Genomic DNA, 23401 nt, shown 5'->3' on the forward strand with positions numbered 1-23401 from the left:
TGCAAGCAGATGTGGATCTCTTCGAGACCTCGAACGGGAATCAGGGTGGACGGACAACCGATAGAACTCGTCGATGAGTTCTGTTACCTGGGCTGTATGCTGAAGAACAACGACAGCTACGAGAGAGATGTTCAGCAAAAGTGCGCTGAGGTCACTTCTGCATTTAACTCCTTATCGAAGTGCCTGTGGTCGATCTCCATCACCAACGAAGTCAAGCTGCGAGTCTACCGATCCGCAGTTCGCCCCATCATGATGTACAGATCGGAGACTTGGGCAGCACCATCAACGGTTGTGGAGAGGCTTGATTACACGGAACGAAAGCTACTTAAATGGCTATTTGGCTACATTTGGCCTAGGGTATGCCAAATGAAGATCTTTAGGCAGAAATTGGTGTTGTATACCGGACACGTGGAAGATATCAACATCTCGCAACGCCATCGAAAGTGGCTGAAGTCAATAGTCTTCGCCTCTTTTGTCATATATTAAGAAGACCGGCAGATCGCCTTGTTCAACGAGTTCTGAGGAATTCGTCGGGTTCGAGCTGGAAGAAATCACCAGGCCGAAAACGGAAGTTCTGGACTGAATTGGTGAAAGAGGACCTGGGGCGTGGATAGGCAGTTCAGGCGAGACGTAAGATTTTGTAGAATATGGAATAGCGAAGAATGGATTGATTCTGCGCAAGCTCTCGCAGAAGACCGAGAAGGTTGGGCAGAGCTGTTTTCAAGGACGGCACACCTTGGCGAGGATGCGCGTAATCGCGTCAGGCGATGACATCAGCCCGCCGATTAATCCAACTCAGTAAGGTCATTACGTGAAGACAAATTTATTGGCACAGTTTGAGAAAGGAGAGACATTCATTGTATCCCACCTGTGATCATAAGTAGGCAGATTCGGATCCCAATCTTTCTTTTAAGAGGATATATTACAGTAATTATATTTAGTTGAATTTCCAACATATTCAGAAATTGTATTCCAGAGTACAAGAGCTGAATGGAGCACTAACCTTGTTAAATATGAGGAAATGCTTTTATGCTTTTCGAGAACATTCTTCTTAGGGTACCTCTTAGTTGCAAGTTTCACTGTTTTCATATCGAATTTACAAGAGATTTTTCCATCCAGAAATATCATGTCTCACACTTTTATGCACTTTTTTTGTATATTCTTTTTTATTTATTGTATTATTATATTTCTCTCGTATTTTTTCGTTCCTCTGGGAAAATTTCTCCGTTCATTAATTAGGAGGTTGGATTTACTAATTTGATTGAATTTCTGAACTTCAATAACTGAGGCCCCTACGAGAAGTCGGTCACGATTTCAGGATTATCGAGGACATAGTATAGCCTAATTGGACTCCAAGAAAACTGTTCAATCTCGAAACTATTCCATTCTTTTTATGGGAAAAAAATCTTTCAGTGCTTCGGTGTCATCTGTTACGCATCAAGGGAGAATCTCTTCCTCAAATGAAAAGATTGAGGGATACTGTCCCGGATTCACCTCGTTGAGAGTCAAATAACTTGCGAGTCAAAGTTTTGAGAGTTTTGGAAAGGTGAAACTTAGCGAGGATTGTCGAAGGATTCTTTCCAAAGAAGCTGCGTTTAAATCTAATTTTTATTCATAAAGCCCTTTAACATGGCAACAATCTATTTTTTGATAATTGCATTGTTTTTTTAGTTAAGTAGATCAAGGGAAGTGATTCGAGAGAGATAAGTATCCAGGGCAAAGTAAATTCCTCTACTTTGACCCACAATTTCAAATCAGTTTATTTACATAATTTGAAAAATGTACGCTCGAATTTCTTCATCGTACAATAACCGATGTTGATTGAACGTTAGCATCATATTGTCCGAACTGGAAAACAACCGTGTATGAGGCGAAATTATTTTTGATCGTGATATTTAAACCGTTATTGGGAATCATTCCTGTTCACATGGCCATTTCACGGATATTTATTCCAATTCTAGCATTTCTCGTCGGTTTATGTGATGCTAGTGACACTGTGACCTACGTAGCTCCACCTCCAGGAGCTTTTGCTGAATTCAGTAAGCAAATTTTTTCCTATATTATATTTTTATTTTTGTAAATTATTGAAAATTTTAGAACCTGCAAGATATCTTTCACCTCCTCTTGAAAACAAACCAATAAAAGCTGGTGGTTGTGGTCGAAAGAAGAGAGAGGAAACAACTGCAAATCCAGGAGATGACGACACGATGGATGGAGACACGGAAACTGACGGTAACTTGCCAGACTTTTATGCAAGATTTTTTTAGCTTAAAATACACCATCAAAATAAATAAAGCAATAAAGAGGAAGTAAACAGGTAATTATCATTCCAAGTAAATAAATTGACATCAACAAAAATTCTCGTAACTAAATAGCTACACTGTATTTTATTAAAGTATTAGAAAGAATCTGTGGATTTGTGGAAACTGCACTGTATTTTTTCAAAGTATTAAAAAGATTATCTTTATTAAAGCGCCCGGATTTACGCTCAATTCTGGCCCTAAACCGGAACCTGAAGATGAGGATGAAATTGGAGATGAAATTTCTAACAACAGCGAAGGTTTGAGTAACTAACTTACTTTTTTTTTAGTCAATTCGTTTGAGATGCACAACCGTGGACACTTTTTTCCAAAAAAATACATCCAGAAAATTCCCCCCGAAATATTTTAAGGGAACGAGGACCAATCTCGTAAGAAAAGGCAAGCGTCTTGTAATGGAAAGTACTCGCAAACGGATAGAAACGCTATTCTCAAGGTATGCGCTGCGGTTGTACCGATTTTAAGTCCTCCATTCTTTTGTAAATATTTCAAGCTGGATTTTTTTTTTCGAAATTGGTTTTTAGTTCCATAACGATATGAGATCAACGATCGCTCGTGGACGTTATGTTGCACGTGGAATTACAAAGCCACCGGCTGTAGATATGAGAAAACTTGTAAGTACAAGATTAAACTAGTAAGAAAAGTGCCTTATTGATTAGAATTGATTATATTTCCAGTATTGGTCTTGTGCTCTTGAAAATAGTGCACAACAAGTAGCAAGTGGATGTGTTTTTCAACATTCAAATCGTCAAGGAAAAAATATCGGTGAAAATCTTTATCAATATCGGATTCAAAGTAGATGGTCACCGAATCCTGTGAGTTCTTTTTTTTATGTGTTGTCCAGATCAAGTTCTCTCGCCGAAGATCTCAGGATTTAAGTTGCCCATTAATGGCACCGGCTATGATGCATGCAAAGCATGGGAAAATGAATTCCCAACGATCGGGTGGCCAACTAATGTCCTATCCCAGAACAGTTTTAATACTGGAATTGGTCACGCTACGCAGGTGATCTTTTTTTTTACAAATAAAATTGTTTTTAAACAAGTAATTTATACAAAAAAAAGCCACTCATGTAATTCAAGGTTATAAGGATTGATTAGGTAAAGCAACAGTTGTCAGTTAACTGTACTTATTTTATTTTTGTAATTATTTTGTAATTTTTTGAATTTTATTCAGATGGCTTGGTGGCAAACCACAATGATTGGATGTGGAGCAGCTCAATGCTCGGATAGTACTTATCAAAAACTCCTCGTTGTATGCCATTACCGTGATGCGTGAGTTTCTTTTTTTTTTCCAGAAAATATGTAAATAAATTAAATAGAATAATATAAACAAGGGAAAACAAGCTTATGATGAATCTTTGAATTATGAGCAGCATTATAATTATGAACATCTGCGGTTCAACCGATATTTAGTTGCTGGTTTACTGACTATAAGAAAAACTCTATGCATGTTATGTGAAAATAATCTAAATTGTGATTGTTTGCAGCGGGAACTGGATTGACGAGAACATTTATGATTCTGGATCGACTTGTTCCAAATGTGGAAGCGGCTACCGATGCGAATCGTCTTCTGGATTATGTACCGTTTAGTTTTTGTTCTGGATTGATCAATGATCAATTGCTCTCAATTTGTCGCAAATGAACCATACTAAAATTACTTTTTATACACCTCGAATTGTTATGAGGCAAGAACAAAAATAATCTTAAAGAAACTGGAATAGAATTAGGTGAATGACGAGAAAATCTCACAACTACAAGCAAAAAAAAAGAGGAAAAAAATCTTCAGATCATTCTTTGGAATGAGCTATATGTGTGCACCTCAAAAGTGAAAAAAATATCTGAGGAAAATGAGTAACTAACACATGAGGATACAAAAGAAATGGAAATTTCGAGAGAGAGAGAGAGAGAAAAAAATGTGAACACGGCTTTATGCTATCAAATGTAGCAACCAGTATTGCACCAGCATTGAAAAGAAAATAAATTAAAATGATGAGGGAAATTCTTGAGGGATATCGATTATAATTGCCTGATTTAGTGCTTTTTTAAGCGTAACCTCAAAGGGATTCGTTCACATGGATCTAGTGCAGCAATTAGTTGTGGTAACCATATGAGCGCATGTGTTAATCCTGAAAATTTCATCATACAATTTCATAGAACTCAAGTTGCTCCAGGAATTATAAAATTATTAGAATAATTATACTAAAAAAACACCATGCTCTGAAAATATTCGATATCACTTAATATATTTAAACGAGGTTTGAAATCTAGGCCTAAAAAAATTTTAACTTAAAATTAAGGAAGATAGCTGTGGAGATACAATATTAGCATAGGCTAATGGAAATTTTCAAACTTTATTTCTGCAAAAAAAAAAATTGTAGCGAAAGCGTTGCAGCTGCAATCCGCAGCAAATTTCAATATTCAATTCAATTTATTTTATTCAATGCTCCCAATATTAAACTATACTATTAATTTTGATAAATCCGGGTTCCAAAGTTGGTAAATTTTCCTTTCATCACAGGATAAATCGGAGGTAAAAAAGATCAGGTGGGGAAAAATTAAACAGATTTGATCCTCACAATCTGTTGCAGTGATCAACGGACAATTGCTAGGAAAAGCTACAAAAATGCGAAAACTGATCCCCATCATATTTGACGATATGGGAAACATATAGTCACAAAAATCTGTATTTCCTTATTTTCCCTTAATTTTTAGATGCTATATCTTAATATTTAATATTTCTTAAAATTATATTTTGTAAAAGCTGTCTGGATACTGAATAACCGTGTTTGTACCATGAAATGAATGTTGTCAATCGTGGAGGAGTGGTCAAAAACAAGATCAATGAAATTGCTATTAATTTAAACGTCTAATAACTTTACTATTTTGATCAGGATCCGGCAATTCACTTCCACAAATATTCTCAAAACAGCAATTTGTTTTTGAAAATTCATCACCGTTCGATTTTTGAGAAGAATACCACAAAATCATGAAGAAAAAATTAGTGCTTTTTTTGGTCCTCATATATTTTACATTACTATTACTATTTTTATATTACTTGATCCTGTTATAGTTCTATTAGAATACTGAAATACCATACAATATATAATACTAATTAGAATACTGAAATCACTGTTTTTTTTTTCTGAATAATTTGTAATAATTTAATTTTTCTAATAAATCCAACAATGGAAGAAATCAAATCAACATACCTATAATATTTACAAGATACACCGTCTGGAAGAATACCCTGACAAGGTAAGCAGGAACAAATGCGGTTGAAGACAACCCGAACAACGTTGACGTAACTGCTTGCGTAATTGGCCAAGCAACCGAACACAACGTATCACGTACCTGTGCATTGCATATTTTTGATTTTACAGTAATCCCAAAAGTAATGTACTGATCGCTAACCTTATCTGAGGCTTTAGTGTATTCAGAACGATGATATCTGTAACAAATGTGTACCGAGTAGTCGACCGCTAATCCGATAGCCATAACTATGCAACCCATACTGAAAAAAAAACTGATTGAAAAAAACCAAAAAATCTTATTTCTTTTTATTCTGGTGTTAAAAGGCGTGGAGGCGTCTGCGAAATTATGAGAATTACGTTCAATTGCTGTTATTTCTTCGAGATATTTACTCTATATATTAATAATAATCAGTATTCATTATTATTATTATTTATTTATAATATTCAATATTTGATATTTTTATAACTTTCATTCTCATTCCCTGCTTAGTTGAGATAACAAAATTCTCCATTTTTATATCCGCTTGGACAAGTTTGACACCAATTTATTGATCTCTCATCGATGAAAAGCTTGGTTGGCACTAGGACGGTTTCGAGCCATCGATCGTGCAGTCACAGGGGACCTCTTACCGACTCCGCTACACCCGCTAAACTAAAACAATATCCCTGTGGATTTTATGGATCTTACAATGTCAATAACATTTTTCTCAGGTGTTATAAGTAAACTTAGCTAATTTTTCATTACACATACCATCGATCAACTTTTTAGACAATTCATTTTATGGATTGTTACCTGACAGAATCTAAATCCGATCCAAGCATTGCTAAACCACCGCAAACCCCCATTGAAATTGACAACAGCGACCATGTCATGAGAAAAACAGATTGCTGTAATAGGAGTGGTCAAATAAAGATATATAATGGCTTCTGGATCCTGGCAAAAAACAAGGATTTGACTTGCCGCATCCGGTAAAAAGAAGAATGAAATGAGCGCCATCATAGCAAGAGCCGAACCAATCGTCTGCATTGACGATGGGGCTATAGTATGACGTTGATCGATAAGGAATGGACTAAATTCACGGATTAAATCCGAGAAAAAATTTGTTGTTGAAATCCGAGAAAGAAAAGGGTTGAGCTGAAAAAAAAAAACAGTACCTAAATATACCAGCAAGAAACATGTCGAAATCGGGATACTCGTCCAGAATCGCTCGCCAATGAAAGAGTTCAGCTGGAAAAAAAGCTGATGATTCTCAATCGATACGATAAAAATCGATAAAAATATGTGTACCCTGTCGTTTGTCCCAGCTATCTAGACCGTAATATGAAGTTTCAAAGGCAAATGCAGCAATACATGGTTCTCCATTACTGACATTATTAAGAAACTTCACATTATCTGGAATAGGCGGATCCAGGAAACTGTTTCACCCAACTTTCTCTTACGTGAGATTTTAACCGCTTACCACGATATTGTGAATAATCAATTTGATTGAAAAAATCTCTAAGATACTTCTTATTATAAAAATCTTTTTGATAGTCGACATCAGGAAAATCATTCAAATATTGTTGATATTGCCACATCCAGAAATTTGTGGATACCTGCAACATAGTAGAATAATAAAATGCCTGGATTACGAGATTTTTTTTAAAAGGAATTACTCTTCCAATGGAGTAATTAGTGTGTTCCAATCGATAAACAAGTTCATTTAAACGAGCTCGTTTTCCAGCATCCCGAAGATCCGGAGGATTCATAATGTAGAATGATGGCATCACATTATCAGCCCAGATATATTTGTCTGTAAATTTAATTATTTCAAATTTATTGTCTTACTTTCTTGTTTGATTTTCATTATAAATCCACGAATATCTTTTCAAAAAGTAATAAAAATTAGTTTATAACGGAGTAAATTTTAAAGATTTCATTTCTCAAATAGCGAAAATAAACAGGATTCGGTCACGGTATCTTAAAATAATTTGATGACAAATGCCAAATTTAAAAACTTACCAGCTAATTTCACAAATGTCTGGATAGGAGAGTTGTCACGAATGTATTTCACTGGACTAATATCGACCTAAAACGACAAATGTAACGATAATTTCCAGAAAACTCCAGCAACTGTGCCAAAAATCAATAAAAAAAATATAATGAAAATACCTTCAACTGACAACAACCATACATTGCAACACATGCGTAAATAATGAAACCGATCCAGCTAATAATTCGTACATCTCGACGAAGTATAATTGGTGCAAAAGTTTCTCCGAAGAATTTATGCATATACGGTACTGAAAAAAAAGGAAAAAGTAGTAAATCGTACAAGTTTCCAGTTGACATAGTTCCCCTATTGAATACTCACAGCTGGCTGCCTTTGCATGATGTTGACAGTCGACCTCGACCTCAACAGTTTTCTCAACCGCCGCTGGGATTTCAGCAATTTCTGGCTGATCCTGGAATAGAATATTCAAGTAGATATCATGTAAAAAAGATCATTTGTTGAGTTTTTAAATCTAAACCACAGTAGAAATGCCTATTTACATCATTTTTATAGCAACATGAAGCCAATCCACCAGTTTCCTCCTTACGTCCTGAATAACACAGGACTCCAGCAAAGAATGTGATCTAAAACATAAGGAGTTAAATACTTTTCAAAAAAAGCAATGTATGGATATTTTCCCAAATTTCAAACCTGCATAAAATAATCGATAAGCACTGCCCAAGCAGTGATCATACAGAAATCAGCAACAGCAGGAGTTGAACACATGAAGTATCCAAGTCCTAAAAATTTATTTTTAATTTTAATTTGAATTTATTTTAATTTATTTTTTTTAAATTTTGATTTAATTTAATTTTAATTTATTATGTTTCAACTATGACTACAATTTTATTTCTGGGGAATATTTTGTTTATACTCGACTCAAAACGATCTGAAACCTGCTGCAATTGTATAAATGGCTGCGCTCGAGATGGGACCTTTGTTTCCACAGTTAGACTATAGAGATCAATGAAGGTCCCAGAGAGCAACCTCGAACAAAACCGATTACAAAATTCCATCAGTCTTCAGAACGCTTTCACACAGCTCTGCTAGATGACTTTTCAAGTGGATATCCAGATATCCGTGGGGAAAAATAGTCGTTTAACCTCAGAATGTTAGGATAACACAGGGATTATGGTCTCTACTATTCCAGAAAAAAAAGTCCTCTATATTCACATTGAAATTCGATTTTAAGCACTTTACATAAGCTACGAAATTTGCAGCAAACTGCACATAGTTAAGGTCAATCTTTTCACAAAAAAGAAAGTACGTTTGTTCACGTGACTAAACGAAAAACGTGCCGAAACAGAAAAAGTTCGTGAACGATGTCACGGTAATTGACGCTCCAGCATCAGCCATAACCAGAGCAACACGTTGATGTAGGGGGATTTTTCGATCCAACTCTCTCCATGCGGCTATCATTAAGAAATCATCATCGATACCTGGAACAATATCCAATAAATTCACAACCAATCAATAATGATCTATGTCTCGTCGAGAGGAAAACCACTCACCAACTGCTAACACTAGGAATGGCATCGTTGATGTTACTGGATTGAAGGCGACACCAAGAAAGAAGAAAATTCCAAATGTACATATAAGAGCCAGAATTACCGACCAAACTCCCAAATACATTTCCAATGGTTTTGACCTTTAAAAAGAAAATTTTAGAATAAAAAAAATACACGTATTAAAATAATTACTAACTTACTTTTGTTTAACAGAACTCCAATTTGAAAACACTACATAAATCATGAGCATTACTGTAGCCGGAAAAGCAAATGGTACGGTTGTTTCAATGATTTTCATCATTTCATCGTCCATAGCTTTATCGCTGAAAAAATAAACAAATAAAATAATGAAAAATAAATAAAAGGTTAGAAAATCGAAGAAACGAAGTTCCTGAGTCCCTATTTCTTTTATAAATTTCAAAAGAAAAACCACAAGAGAGAAAAGAGCAGTGGAGATCCCCTGGATTTATTTCTCTTCCAAAGATCAAGTGATCTTTAGATCAAGTGTTGCGAAATGCATGGACCAGCACAAATCAATATTGCACGATGTCCCCCTGATCACGTGCTTGTGGGAAACAACAATATCACACTCACTTGTGTGGAATAAACTCAAATTCGGTTTCTTCCATTATTTTACGCCAGAAATCCATTAATGTCTCTCTGAATTGATAGTATGCTGCGTTGTTCTCGGGTGATCCAGGATATTGAATGAACCTGGAACAGAAATTGTGTACATTTCTTTAATTTGTATGAATATTTTAGTTTACAAACCAGTGAAGTGTAAGAACTCTTGCTCCTTGAATTTCATTCTTTTCACCTTTCACGTCAACACCATAAATTACCTGGAAAAAATTCAGGATTTGAAGCGTTTCTTTCAAATTTTACTTGTTCATAAATTTCTGGATTACTTCACCACTCACATTTCCTATATCCTTAGGTCTGTTGAAAAGATAAAGTACTGGATAGGATAGTTGAAGATTCGGATTTGTTTTAATTTTTCCATCTTTAAACAAAACATCCGCATGTTTAATCCATACGTTCAGATTATTGTCGCATTCCTGAATCACCACCATTTTTTCTTGGATAAAACCAGTAGCTAAACGTACAGCAAACCTTTTGAGCGGCATCTTTCTGGCAAAAATCCTCCAAATCATAATGTTCACCGCGGAATTCCATCGTAACTTTCATCATCTTATTAGTGTATTCATAGAGTGGTCCAAGATATTTCGATTGTAGCAGATTATCGAAATTTTTATGTACAACATAAAATCGTAAAATGTCGTTCTTAATCGGTGCTGTAATTAGTGAATCCGGCAATAAGGAAACATAATTAATTATTTAAATTGTAATTTGGAAAGTCGTACGATACCTTTAGATCGTCGAACCTGGGCTTTTTTCACCATCATTTCTTCCTTATGTGGATCCATTTTTGTTTGTCTTTTAATCCGTGTTATATTTAATTCAGCCTGATCCAACATTAATAGTTCCAAATCCTGACGAAGTCGATCCATTTCGATATCTTGGATATCGAAAATTTCACGTGGACGTCGTTTTTGATTTCGTTTCCCGCCTTTTATCGGCCCATTCGATGTTAAATCACCAGCTGGCATTCGATCGAATTCGAGACTTCGTTCGAACTCATATCGAACCTTTAAAAGTGTGTATGAAATAAAATTATAGCTTGATGTATAAATAAGTAATTATGAATATAAGTATAAATACAAAAATACTATTTCTGCATTTTTAAAGCGAAGCAGACATAAATTCGAAAAGTCATCTACTATTATCGAGATTATTCTTTCGTGTGAATCCATTTTCTAGCATTTCATCCAGGAATTTCCTTTCTAAGCACAAGTTTTTTTTCTCTACAATGATTTTTCCTTCAAACTGCAAAAGTTCAAGTTTTTTTTTTCACAAATAAGGATGAAGTTTCATCTAATTAACAAAGAAAAACAATGATTAATGATTTTTTTAATTTTTGATATTTGATTTTTGATTTTAGAAGTATCTGCTTCCACTTCTGATCTCGTTCACCGTTCAAGACTTCCTATTATCCATCGATAGGTGGGATTTAAGTTCCTACGAGAGATCGATTAGCTAAAAATCGTTTGGAGATCAAACAAGAGGACAGGATTAGGGGATGTAATTGCCTCATAGTTTGCGAGAATTCTGTGAAAGCGCAACGAACCTTCTGGAATACATTACTGGATTTTGATTGAATATTTTTGGAGCTGGAGCACAGCGTTTACGAATACTTTACTAATTTTAATAATTCTATTACAAAATTATCTGAGAATGGAAATGAGAACCTGGACTTTTCTGTACCTCAGATCACTCTTCAAATATTGTTATTTAAGAAAATTTGGGATGACATTACGGAAAATACTGCTTGAGAAATCTTCAGAAAAACTTTTGATAGATACGAATTCAGCTGATATAACAAGTATGTTCTAGAAAGTAAAAAATACAACTATAATCCCTTAAGGTTACAATATTACTGCAATCAAATCCAGGATTGAGGAGGAGGAGTTGAAATCTTCGGAACTGGATAAAGTGAGAAATATTTTCCCCCTAAAGTTATCAGTTTCATTTGAAGAAAAGGAACAATTCAAACGAATCCTGGCTGAATTCGTCGGGATATTCACATTGTGCAGATTTGAAGATGCTAGCTACAAACTGGTTCCACGTATCGACATTCTACGAAATGTCCAGAAAATAGCTCACTATCCATGCATAGAAACAATGAAAAAAAACCGTAGAAAATTCAAAAATTCACTCACCGGTGCATCAGTAGGCACGAAAAGTTTGTAGAGATCAAGATTGATTTTTAGCCAGAACAATCCAGGTGTACAGCATGCAGTGAAGATCAGAGGACCCCATAAAAACCAAAATGGATGTTTACCCAGTATCAGACCATACTGATAAAACGCTTCTACCATCCAATCCTCAAATCTTTTTCCATATTCGGATAGAAGAGAGGGCATGGCCCTAGAATTAAGATAAGTTTTATGAAGATCCTATATACACATGAAATTTATAGCAAAAAACGTGGATTAATCTTTCTGGAGAAATCCCTCAAAATATGGCTATTTTTGGGACATCCGTAGTGAGCAAATCAATTTCTTTAAACAACTAAAAACGAGCGATGAGTGACAATAATATCAATTTTATAGACTTATTCAACTCTAATCCAGAAATAGGAACAGAGATGAAGGGATTATCAAGGATTTCTCGTGGATTTTTGCATGAATAAAAGGATTTTCGATATTGATCGTTTAGTTGGTTCACCGAAAGAGGTCTCCCTAGAAATTTTGAACTTAAGCGATTATCGCTTTTTGTTATTTTTATCCCTATTTAGGCTTAACCTACTGCTCCGAAAAATATCGCTTTGATCTCCTGTTGAATGGTTACGGTATGACGAAAGTACGATAATTTGACTACACTACAGAAAATGTCCAGAAAATCCGTTAACGTTGAATTTGATTAAATTTTAATTGTTGTGATAAAATGTCGGCCTCAATGGTATCAAGGCCATTGAATCGGTACAATCAGCGAACGGAGAGAAATCCATGAGATACAGTACAGAATCTAGATTATATGTCTATCAACTGTGAAAAGGTTGGAAACGAATAGATTCGCAAAAAAGAGAACTTATACTACAGAAAACAATAGAAAAAGTAATTTTGAAGTATTTTACAAATTCTTTCAAATTCTAGTAAACATAGAGAAAAATCAATTAATGTTCAAGATCGGGAATATCCATAGAATAGTCCAAATCCACAAGACTAGATAATAACGAAACATTAGCAAAACGTTGAGAGACTGGGACAATCGAATGTCGGCTTGTTCGTTAGTTGACGACTGGGCTGGCTACAAATCATGAAAGGCTGATTCTCAACTTGGATAGATCGATGACGTCATTGGAATTGGTTCGATCCACAACGTATACGGAACCCGTATGGATTCGTAATCAATAACAAAGTGGGACAAATCGACGAGAAAACTATGTTATGATTAACGATTAGAGGTGAAATATCCGTCAGAAAATGGTAATGTACATATAAAATGATTTTAAAAACTATGAAAAACTATGTGTACGAGTTCAGGATAAGCAGGGGTTAACCGTTTTAATTCCTTCTATTCGCAAATTAATTGAAATGGTAGATTGTTCCGCCTTTTAATCCAAAAAAAATCCAGTGATAGTGATGGAAGTGAAAGGAAAAATCCCAGAATTCCTTGATTCCATAAGCTAAGAATATGAAATGGATCTTCTCACTAGGAATGTCCTGAGTTCCATTCCAGCATAGCGAGAATGCGACAAGGAGGACGTTAACGAAAACGAAGGGCTGGAAGGTGATGTGAAAGTGAGTGAGAATCCACGTTAATACGCCCATAGTTTCCGTGAAGAAGCTGAACACCCGAAAAGTCGATCCACGACAGGGCCTATTATAAGCCTAATTCCTAAATGCTAATGACATACCACGAAATACTTCCTGATTGAAATCTCCGTAACGTCGGCTACGCTACATGTATTAGCATGGTGAAAATTCTCAGCCATATATAATTCTCGTGAAAATAGAACCACATCCAGATTAGATCGGAGAAAAAAGAAGACGAACTACAAAAATGTAAGACACATCTCTGTTCAGGATCCGGACACGGTACGGGATAATTTGAGGATATATATAAAATCTCGCCACCATCATCACCGGACACAAAGGAAGTTTCGATTCGTGAGACGAAATTGGATTCTGATGGTAGTTTCGAAGATCGAATGGATCAGTGGGGGAAGTAACCAGTTCGGGAACGCTACATTTCCCGTAGAATCCAAATGCAACAAAAACGTTTTTGATATGTGGTGTGGCGAACGCGTTGAACGACGATTGACCCCATTCCCCCCCGGTCTCTCTTGACGGGCCCCCGTCATCGGCCAAGGCTAGTCACGCTCCCGTCCGCCGGCTACGCTCCGCCCGCCGGCCCCTATTTCCGAGAATTCCCCCCGTTTACGGTCCGCACCGATTACGGGGGATAATTTTCTGGAATCACTATCAAAACGCGATGATCATTCAAGGGACAATAGGTTTTAAAAATAGGGCTTATAATTTCTAGATCCGCACATGGATGTGGGCCATTTATTGGATCATGGATCCTTGGTCCGAAAACAGTGTACGAGGCACTCCTTCCTTGATCCTCTTCAATCCAATTCTGAAGCTCTGATAGAGTTTTAACCTCCCGAAAATATTCGAAAACGACTATTTTTTACGGATTTCAACAAAAAATAGGAAGAAATGTCCTCTTTTGAGGATTATGCGCTTACAAACAAGTTTCGATACACATCGCTTGCTTCTTAAGTGTCCTAGCCTATCCAAGAACTTTGAATCTCACACATAAAAACTTAAAATCCATGAAAATTGTTGCAAATACAAGTCTAAAAGCAGTTATTTAGCTGAGAGAGGATTTCAACGAATTATGGACCATTTTTTAACAATTCTAGTTGTGTTCGTTTCGTTTTGTTCGTTGTGAAAAAAAATCCAGAAGTACTACAATTTATTGCAAATTTTAGTGTATGAACTCAAAACGTTTAATTAAATTTTTTTTTTGCTTCTCAGAAATCTACAAGCTACATAGAAGAAATATCATTTCAGGTTTTCAAAATAAACAGCGATAAATTTCAAAAGATCCTCATGCCTCACTGAAAAAAAAATAGAAAAAAATAATAATAAACCTCGACCTTATTGTCTTCAAATACCAAAGAGAAATATAAAAATTTATAAAAATAAAATTTATAAATCACTATGGCTCACCGAGTGCTTTCTGGATTTTTTACGTTATGATTTCTGTAATTTTATGGTGTCCTTTAACTGTGTACTAGGTGACTGTATTTTTACACATGATTTGTTTTTCATTACAAAAGCCCCCAATTTTGAAATAATCACAGTATTACTTACACTTTTTAGGTGATAAGAGATAAAATTAAGGATTTTGAAGTTATACAGTAGTGGATAACACTTGGTAACCAGCTAATAATCCAACATTCAATCTTTCGGGATCATTCCCGGCGAAAGTGGTCGAACAGGTCGACCGGTCATCGTGTCGTTAACGAAACTACTCTCTGTTCCTCTTTCGCGTTTTCTTCAATGAACTTTTTAAGATTCTATGAAACAGAACAGAGAACGAAGTGGAGGTTATAAATTGCGAACCGAAGCCAATTCACAGATTGTCGTTGTGCTTTTTTTTTCTAACTGGAAAAGACTAGATGTAGCCGGATTGAGACGGGCAATTCTTATTACAACCAGGATGGTATTCTAGAGGTTAACCGGAAAATTTTGAAGAAACTCATATCTTTCAAATTGATAAGCACACCTTTAATTAAAGAATAATAAAGAATAAAAAATATTACTATAACATTCAATCGAGATCTATGAATTTTTAAAGGTGTGTACAGAAGGGCATTACGGTTAAGCTTCGTTTATAACAATCTCCAAAGGTCGTGTTGAACACTCTTGTACAAATCCAAAATTTATGGAGAAATAACTTGTTGTGATCCATCCAGAAGGACTGAAATCCTGTAAATATATGAAGGAGTAATGGATAAAATATTTAGCGCTAACAGTAGCTATAGCGGTCTTTTTTCTCTTGAGATTTTTTTTTCCAGAAAATACAAGTTATGAGAAGGCTGAAAATTACAGAAGCACATTTCACGGCTAATTTTTATTCTATTAAAATAAATTATTATTTTATTATTATTTTATTATTTATTATTTTTATTAGATCGAAATTGTATTTCTTTCTTATGTTCTTTGTTCAAATAACAAGGACAGGACATTTAATAACGAATTTGCTGCAAAAAAATGTTTATTCATCTTAAAATTGCACTAGGATTAGTGATCCAGAGACGGTCAAAATACAAACAACGTGAGAAACTTTTTTTGTGCTTTCCACAAGAAAAAGTGCAAGGATCAGTAGTGATCCTGAGTTGAAATGGGTGGGAACTATATAGTATCTAAGAAAACTTTCAAATGTTTGAGGTGTTCAGTCATATTCCGTAAAATCTCCGTTTTTCATGGATCGATTGATACCGCGTAAGGAGTAAGGATAAAGTGTTTAGCGTTTATATCTATCCGTTTCTATTTATCGGCAACGTATGTATCCGACTTCAATTCAGAATCGAAGAGGTTTATGAACGCGTATACGGCCAATACAATGTCTCGCGAGGCCCATCGATACATCAAGTCAGCGCTCCTATCCATCCGGAGAAATCCGGTACCAAATTATCGACCTGCAAGGACCGATACTCAACTTATTTAAGGTAGGAAATACGAAAGAAAAAAGAAATTAGACCATAAAAAGCTTGAAGTTTCGATTGATACTGTATTTAACTCCTTTTTAAAATAAATTCTGACAGTGAAATGGATCCATAGATGTTGTTTTTACTCACATTTGGGATTTGACACTTTACGGAATACGAGGTGTCGTAATCTTTTTTTTTTGTGGATTACATGAAGCAGTCATTAACAAAGTTTATTTACACTCCTAAATATTTATCTCCGGGACTTTTCAGGAAAAATCTAGTTTTTGCGGCCACACCACGTTGAAAACAAACAATCCCGTCCGATTTGTCTAGCTAAAAAGAAGCTAGAGAAGAAACCTTGATTTGCACCGAGCGGAGTCGAACCATTAACCGCAAAAACATAGTAGTGAGCTTTTACAACTGCACTACACCAGCTCTGCACAAGGATTAGTCGGAATAATCCAGAAAGCTTTGTTTTACTGCGTTCTGCAGCAGTGCTGCTACATGTAATGACATCGAATAATAACACTGCCTTCTTAAAACTTCAGAGAATGTTTTTTTAAAAGTATGATCAAGCATCTATGCGGTCCCATATGGAAAAAAGTGAGTGAAACCTCTTTCCATACTACTGCGAACTAATTCTTCTTCAAATGTCCTATAACTATTGTTGTCTTGAAAGTTTTGCGGTGAGAAAGATCGTTAAATCTCAATTCTAAAAAATCCAAAAAAAATTTCGTCAGTAAGCTACAAATTTGAAACATAAATTTATCAAAATTTACCATCTAATTGACAACAATAATCGCTTTTAATTACTTTCTTTGTTAGGTAATCAAACTTGCGCTACGATATTTTATAGGAGACCCATTATATGTATATGGAAGATTTCAATAATCATTAGACTTTTTTGGAATGATATCATGGATAAAGATGCGTTCTTACATGAAAGCAACTTGTAATCTTTGCCTAAACCGAACCACAACTAATTTTTTTTCATGAAAATTCATTATCATCATTACATCATTTCGTTTTTTTTTTTATGAAACACATTATTTCGCTAGTAGTGCATGTGGTTAAGAAAATAATAAAAGAATGACGTCCAATAAAACAGTTTTACTATGTTTTGTTCTTTTCACTTCAAGTAACTGGATTCCTTTAAGCGAGTTTTATTCCCGAATCTACGTGGAAACAGATGTGGAAACCTCCCATCCCCCCCCGACCGCCACAAATCCTGATGACGGCCATCTGTGCTTGGCTTTGCAGATACGATCTCTAAACGCTTTAAATGTCATAAAGCACATTGATTCGTGGGGTTACAAAACACTGTCTGAGAAAATTTGCAGGAAAGTTTATCTAGATGTGAATATTTTCTTGATCCCGATGAACCACTGAAAAGACTGCAATTCTATACATATTGCTACAGAAATTGTTATATTTTATTGATATCGATTTTCAAGAAAAAAAAAAGAACGTCGGAGATTCTCCTGATTCTCGAATTCAGGAAGTGTTTTTTTTTAATCGATTTATATCCTGCATTTTGTTCTTAAAGTGTTGAAATGGGATATTTTTGATTGAAGGGATTTGGAAGGAATCTGTTGAAATCTCAAGGACGAACGATTACTGTAATGTTAACAGAGTCTGAATACAAAACCATCTAAACAAATTCTTTCAGATTTGCTCTACATTAAATCGATAAACGATAAATATTATCACGCTGTGAACGTTGAAAAATTTTTAATTTCTTCAATGGATGTCAAAGGAAAGTGAGAACGGATTTAAATAATTTCGCTACAAGAAATGAGAATAAGATTTTATCAAAAATAGACTATTAAAAACAATAGCAAGGTTAGGCAATTTAAAAATAAATTATTCAAAGGATTTTAGACTCATATTTTTGAGACTTCCCAAACTGTAAATTTCGGATTACTAGTTCAACTAAAAAAGAATAGATACGTGTGAATTCGTGTATTGACTCGTCAACAAAAAATGTTCATGAGCTTTGGGATTTACTGGATATTTGCACAGTATATCCCAGTGTCCCAGCGATTGCTATCAATAACATGAAAATCATCTCTTTTAATTTCTAACACATGCTTAATTAGAGTTTTTGACTTAAAGGCATCACCCCACGAATCTGAGGTGGTGCGATTCGGGGGCGTCGGGTGGGGACTCGGGGAGGTGACCATCATTTCCTATTGCCGTAAAAACGGCCCGAAGATGCGGCGCCGCACAAGACTGGCGCGCTCCAATCGAACCTCTTGTACAAATGGTGCGCCAAAACGAATGAGCCGATTTTGGGCCTTTTTACGGCAATTGGAGAATGGACGAAATCGCCCCTCTCCGTGTCCCCATCTTTACGAAACCCTTTCCCCCTGTCGGGGTGCTTTAAAATTAATGGATTTTATCTTTTTCCTGTTTTACCTACTTTCCACTTTTGTAAGCTCAAATGCTTAAATATTATTTTAAAAATTTCTACAGAAAAAAAAAACACTTCTCTGTCAACAATGAAAAAAATTTCGAAGCATTTCTGAGTGAAATTCCCTCCTCCTAAAGCGAGTAATAGTCCTCAAATCTTCTACACGTATATTACTACATAACGTTTGCTAACAATGACTCATTTCCATTGATGTGGTCGGATTAACATGCTTTTTTTATCCACAGGCAATGAATAATGGACACCTAGTCCGGGAAGAAGGTGAAGAATTAGTAAATGAATTAGTCCTGTACAAATATTGTTGGATCCCGCTGAGATTCCATATTTCTAAAATGTTTTTCTTTTTTTTTCAATTATAAGCAGTTCCAATGGTTCCCTGTTTCTAAATCTGTTCATCTCCGTCTCTTTAAAAAGCATCAATTTTATTTCCATATCCGTTACAGAAATATACTGAAACCGGTAGAAGTGAAGTAACTGTTTATAATCGAGATTCATTTACAACAATAGCAAAATTACGCAATTTGAAAATTAATTATTCCAGAGATTTCCTTCGTGTAATAATGGATTGTAGGAGGTTTTCCGCTTCTCAAGCAATTCCAACCAAATTTACTCCACAAATAATAAAAATGAATAATAATAATAATAAAAATAAATATGGATATATTTGTAGTAAATACTGTAGTCCTGCAATCACCTGTTAACCCATCACGGAATGTGCTTAAAAGACTCAACTTTTTTTCTGTACAAAACTTGGACGAAAATCTAGTGATCTTTGTTTTTTTTTTTGTTTCTGTGTTATGGCACCCATACGGGTGTTTTCAAACATATAAATAAATAATAATAATAATAACAATAATAGTAATAGAAGTAATTGTAATATTAGTATAATTTCTACAACTGCCTAGTCTGTTCTGATGCATCGTTTTTGCAACATATCGCGAAATATTGCCAACTTACAAGACCGTGGATTCGATAGAACTTCAAGCTTCATGGATTGAGGTTATAAATCCTACGAATTGGCGAGAGCACAGTTTTGTGAATGAATTAGAATCTAGATCCTTGGAACTTGAAGAAAGACGAATTAATGTCATAATTAAGCTAACAGGGCACGTAATAAATTCTTCATCGCTCAAAAAACCCAAAGAATCTCTTTCTTACTATCCTGAAACGTCACGGATTCTCATTTTCACCCAAAATTAGAACCCACGCTGTGCTCGAAGTAACTACATATTTCAATCCTTTTTTTCTATTGAATCCAAAAAAAGAGACTCTTCCGCCTCCATTAACATGTGATCCGCCAATTCAAAAAAAAAACTATTTTTGTGTAGTATAAAAATAACTCTATATGAAAAACAGTTTGAGAGAGATGTTTATTGGAAAAATCCATAGCAAATCGTGGATTTGTGATCCATCGACGGGTACGGCAGCAAACATCTGTCTCATCGATTTAATTATAAATAAGTGCAACAGTGGTGCGATAGAAAAAAAGTAGAAACGACGTAAATATCAAGTAAATTTCTTAAAGATAATTCTTTATTCAAGAATTCTAATTTAGATGCTTCAGGAAGTGTGGATGTGTAAGTTAAAAGCTAACAAAAATATAATTATAATCATTTTGTTGTAGATCAAAGCTGTTAGATCACCAACAAGCATTATAGATCGCCGCAGATCAAAATCCCGATCATTCGACGAAAGAGAGGTGGTCACCATTTTGATTTATGCTAATCTGCAGGATAATCTGAAGGATAATGAGGTCCCAAAGTCCCAAATACTACCAATTTCCAACTTATTAAATTATTACTTATTAAATTATTGTGTTGTCGTTGTCTACAATCCTTTAAAAAAGTCTCAACCAACGGGTAGACGAAAAGTGCAAAAAGTGTACCGAAAACTGGATTATTCCTGAAAATTTCACCGCTTTCAAGTTGGATTCTTTACGTTTTTGGGCATCTTTTTTCTACAAAAAAAAACAGAAATTAAACTAGAACAGAGGATTTTAATTGTTTGTGGTGGATAAGTTTAATGAATTTTCAAAAATTTGATTGTGAATTTAGTATTAGCATAATTTATCAAATAACACGGGAGATTTGTATTTACAATTTTTTTTTCAATTCTCAACAAATCCCCAGACTTCCATGAGGGTATGAATTTGTTGCTTTTTTATTACTCCAACCAATCGAAAAATATTTATTCACATGTGTGCCAGTGCAGACATGAAATGAGACCAAGCAGTTCCCATAAAACAGCAGTTTCTCTGCGTTTATTTCTATTCGAGGACTCCCGATATTTCTCGGATGTTGTTTTTTTTTTGTGCGGTTGCTTAGATGCTGTATCCTCTCATATGCAGTTGTGTTTTCTTTCTGAGGTCTTCTGGATCCGTAAACTTTTAAATGCGATAGTCTACCAGTGCCAAAAAAAGTGAAAGCTTCTTTTTATCATCACGAAACGGCTCCATAATTATTTAATATTAAATCTGTTTATTTTATCACACAATTTTTACATTAGAATACATTTTTGAGCATTTTTATTGCATAAGATATTTACTTTTTTCGCTTTAGCTGTTACATTCATTTCACAGAGTGTTTTGATTTCTAAATACTTGTTTCTACCTCTGGGACAAAAAATATACTCTATGTTAATATATTTAATCACAAGTTCAAAAATGAGGGAATTTCAGCATTTGTTTATTTTTTTAATTCGGACTTTGTGAGCCTTTCCTACGGTTTTCGGTTTCCGACATTTTCAAAGAACAGGTTTTATTCGAATATATCCAGAAAAGAATTTCACACGTCGTATCTTCACTTACGCGAGCAAAAAACAGTTATTTCTTGTTGAATATGTACATTACTCAACTTATTTGTCTTTCGAATGTTTGACGTAGCTCATTGCGCTAAGTTGAAAATCCAGGATAAGAAGAGATATGACGTTTGATATATCCATCGCAACAGGAATTATTCTAAATTATTTCAATTCTTGAAGCAGAGTAAGATCCTTGCCACTAAAATGTTTGCTCTCATTCCTGATCATGCTTTTATACTTAGATGTTCTGTCTTTTTTCTTAATGAAAAAAAATTGTGTACTACGTAAATCCTGGAAATCTCTATTATTTTCCGATGAATTTAAGTCTTTTATGATCGGTTTTAGAAAAAAATTATTGTGCTCTGTTGTTAGTCGCAATGCCTGGAATGCTTCCTATTTTTTCCAGAATTTTCTCACATCATAGAAAGAAGTTCTTCTCAAAAAACTTCATAATTTTCCGTTATCGATTTGTTGTTTCGACGCGTTTCGGCTGAAAAACGCGTTTTCAGCGGGCGATCCCCGCCGTTTCGTCGGGTGGCTGCGCTGTTCGTGGCGATGGCTGATTTTGTTGCGCCAACCCTATGTCTCTGATACGCCACGATGACCACTCTCGCCTCTCTAACCCTATCCTTGGAGCCGTTCCGTGCCAGCCACTGCGCTTGTTTACGCGTTGATACCCCGATTGATTTTTCGGCTGGTCACTCAAAAGAAGAGATAGCGACCGTTGGTGCCAGGCGCGAAACGCGGCGCTAAATCTCTGCAACGCGTGTGTTTCACCATGGTGAAAACGCCATCGTTGCACCTCGCAGCTATTTTTAGCCATCGATATTCGGAAAAACATAAAGTATCGCATTAGGGATTCTATAAATGCTATGTTAGACTTTAGCAAACAATTAAACAATGGATATTTTCAATGAAAGAGCTCATAATTGAACCTCGAAACTCTGGAAAGAGTTTTCTTGCTTAAACCTACGTTTTACAGGTAGAACTCAAAAGAAATTACTAGAGTTTTTTCCTAGAGAATTTCCAATAACAATAGGGACATCAAAGGTACCAACACCAGCAAGTATTCGAAAGAGAACACATTACTAAAGCCTTTGCAAATGCGGCTGTAACTGAAATTTTTCATCTGCACTCTCAGGAAGTGAATCTTACTGGTTTTAAAAAATTTACGCACACCCGATATACGGATTTTACGGTGAGGAATAAATATGAGCTAATTTATTAGGATACAGGAATCAGAATACTCAAAAATATCTAAAGAAATAGTGTACGTAGTAAATTAAACCAGTAAAAGTAGCGTGTTTCATTTTTCTTAAACTGCAATACAAATTCTTTAGATTTAAAAAATAAATCGAAATAATTATTAAATAAAACAATTAAAAAATAATTAAATTTAAAATGGAAAACTTAGGCACGAAATATTTTTAAAATATTTTATAATCTATAATTGTCATGATTTAGAAGAGGTTAAACGGGGGTCTAACTTATTAAGCCTATGTGTAGGATGTACACTACCAGTGTAGTCAATTTGTGGATTTTGTTTTTGATTTGGATTACTGAAAGAGCCATGGAATCGGTATCATATCAAATCACCAAGACGATTATGAATTCTTAAAAGCAGGATAAGATATATTTGATAGAAGATAGACGTTTATGAAATATGAAAGGGAAATCTCGAAATCTGTTTATTTTTGAGAGTAGAAAATAAAAAATCGCACTCATCTCTGATTATTTGAGCTCTTTGAAGATTTAAAAATACAATTAC

The 23401-nt window shown here is 35.0% G+C and overlaps 3 protein-coding genes across 4 annotated transcripts; 2 read left to right on the forward strand and 1 right to left on the reverse strand.

Annotated features, from left to right (window-relative positions):
* Positions 1-9: 9 nt before the first annotated feature.
* RB195_021363 (uncharacterized protein) lies at positions 10-486 on the forward strand (the record flags this gene model as incomplete). The annotated part of the gene is made up of 1 exon (XM_064208067.1): positions 10-486. One exon carries the CDS (start codon positions 10-12, stop codon positions 484-486), a length of 477 nt encoding a protein of 158 aa, XP_064063948.1.
* A 1441-nt stretch (positions 487-1927) lies between these two features.
* On the forward strand, positions 1928-3910 carry RB195_021364 (uncharacterized protein; the record flags this gene model as incomplete). 2 transcript variants are annotated; one of them, XM_064208068.1, is made up of 9 exons in its annotated part: positions 1928-2039; positions 2098-2232; positions 2474-2560; positions 2672-2754; positions 2843-2932; positions 2996-3133; positions 3198-3323; positions 3495-3592; positions 3808-3910. In XM_064208068.1, the coding sequence occupies 9 exons, from the start codon at positions 1928-1930 to the stop codon at positions 3908-3910; spliced, it is 972 nt and encodes a 323-aa protein (XP_064063949.1). The 2 variants fall into 2 exon arrangements, with proteins under 2 accessions (XP_064063949.1, XP_064063950.1); XM_064208069.1 differs by lacking the exon at positions 3198-3323.
* Positions 3911-4351: 441 nt separating this feature from the next.
* RB195_021365 (uncharacterized protein) lies at positions 4352-12096 on the reverse strand (the record flags this gene model as incomplete). Its single annotated transcript, XM_064208070.1, has 23 exons — positions 4352-4446; positions 5530-5671; positions 5732-5831; positions 6365-6459; positions 6533-6641; positions 6727-6799; positions 6860-6964; positions 7032-7167; positions 7228-7364; positions 7574-7640; positions 7724-7854; positions 7926-8016; positions 8105-8188; positions 8256-8344; positions 8903-9043; positions 9116-9252; positions 9313-9435; positions 9707-9826; positions 9884-9954; positions 10033-10170; positions 10226-10407; positions 10482-10761; positions 11893-12096. The coding sequence occupies 23 exons, from the start codon at positions 12094-12096 to the stop codon at positions 4352-4354; spliced, it is 2850 nt and encodes a 949-aa protein (XP_064063951.1).
* Between the last annotated feature and the right edge of the window lie 11305 nt (positions 12097-23401).

The sequence above is a fragment of the Necator americanus genome, chromosome X (assembly GCF_031761385.1).
Source record: "Necator americanus strain Aroian chromosome X, whole genome shotgun sequence".
NCBI lineage: Eukaryota > Metazoa > Nematoda > Chromadorea > Rhabditida > Ancylostomatidae > Necator > Necator americanus.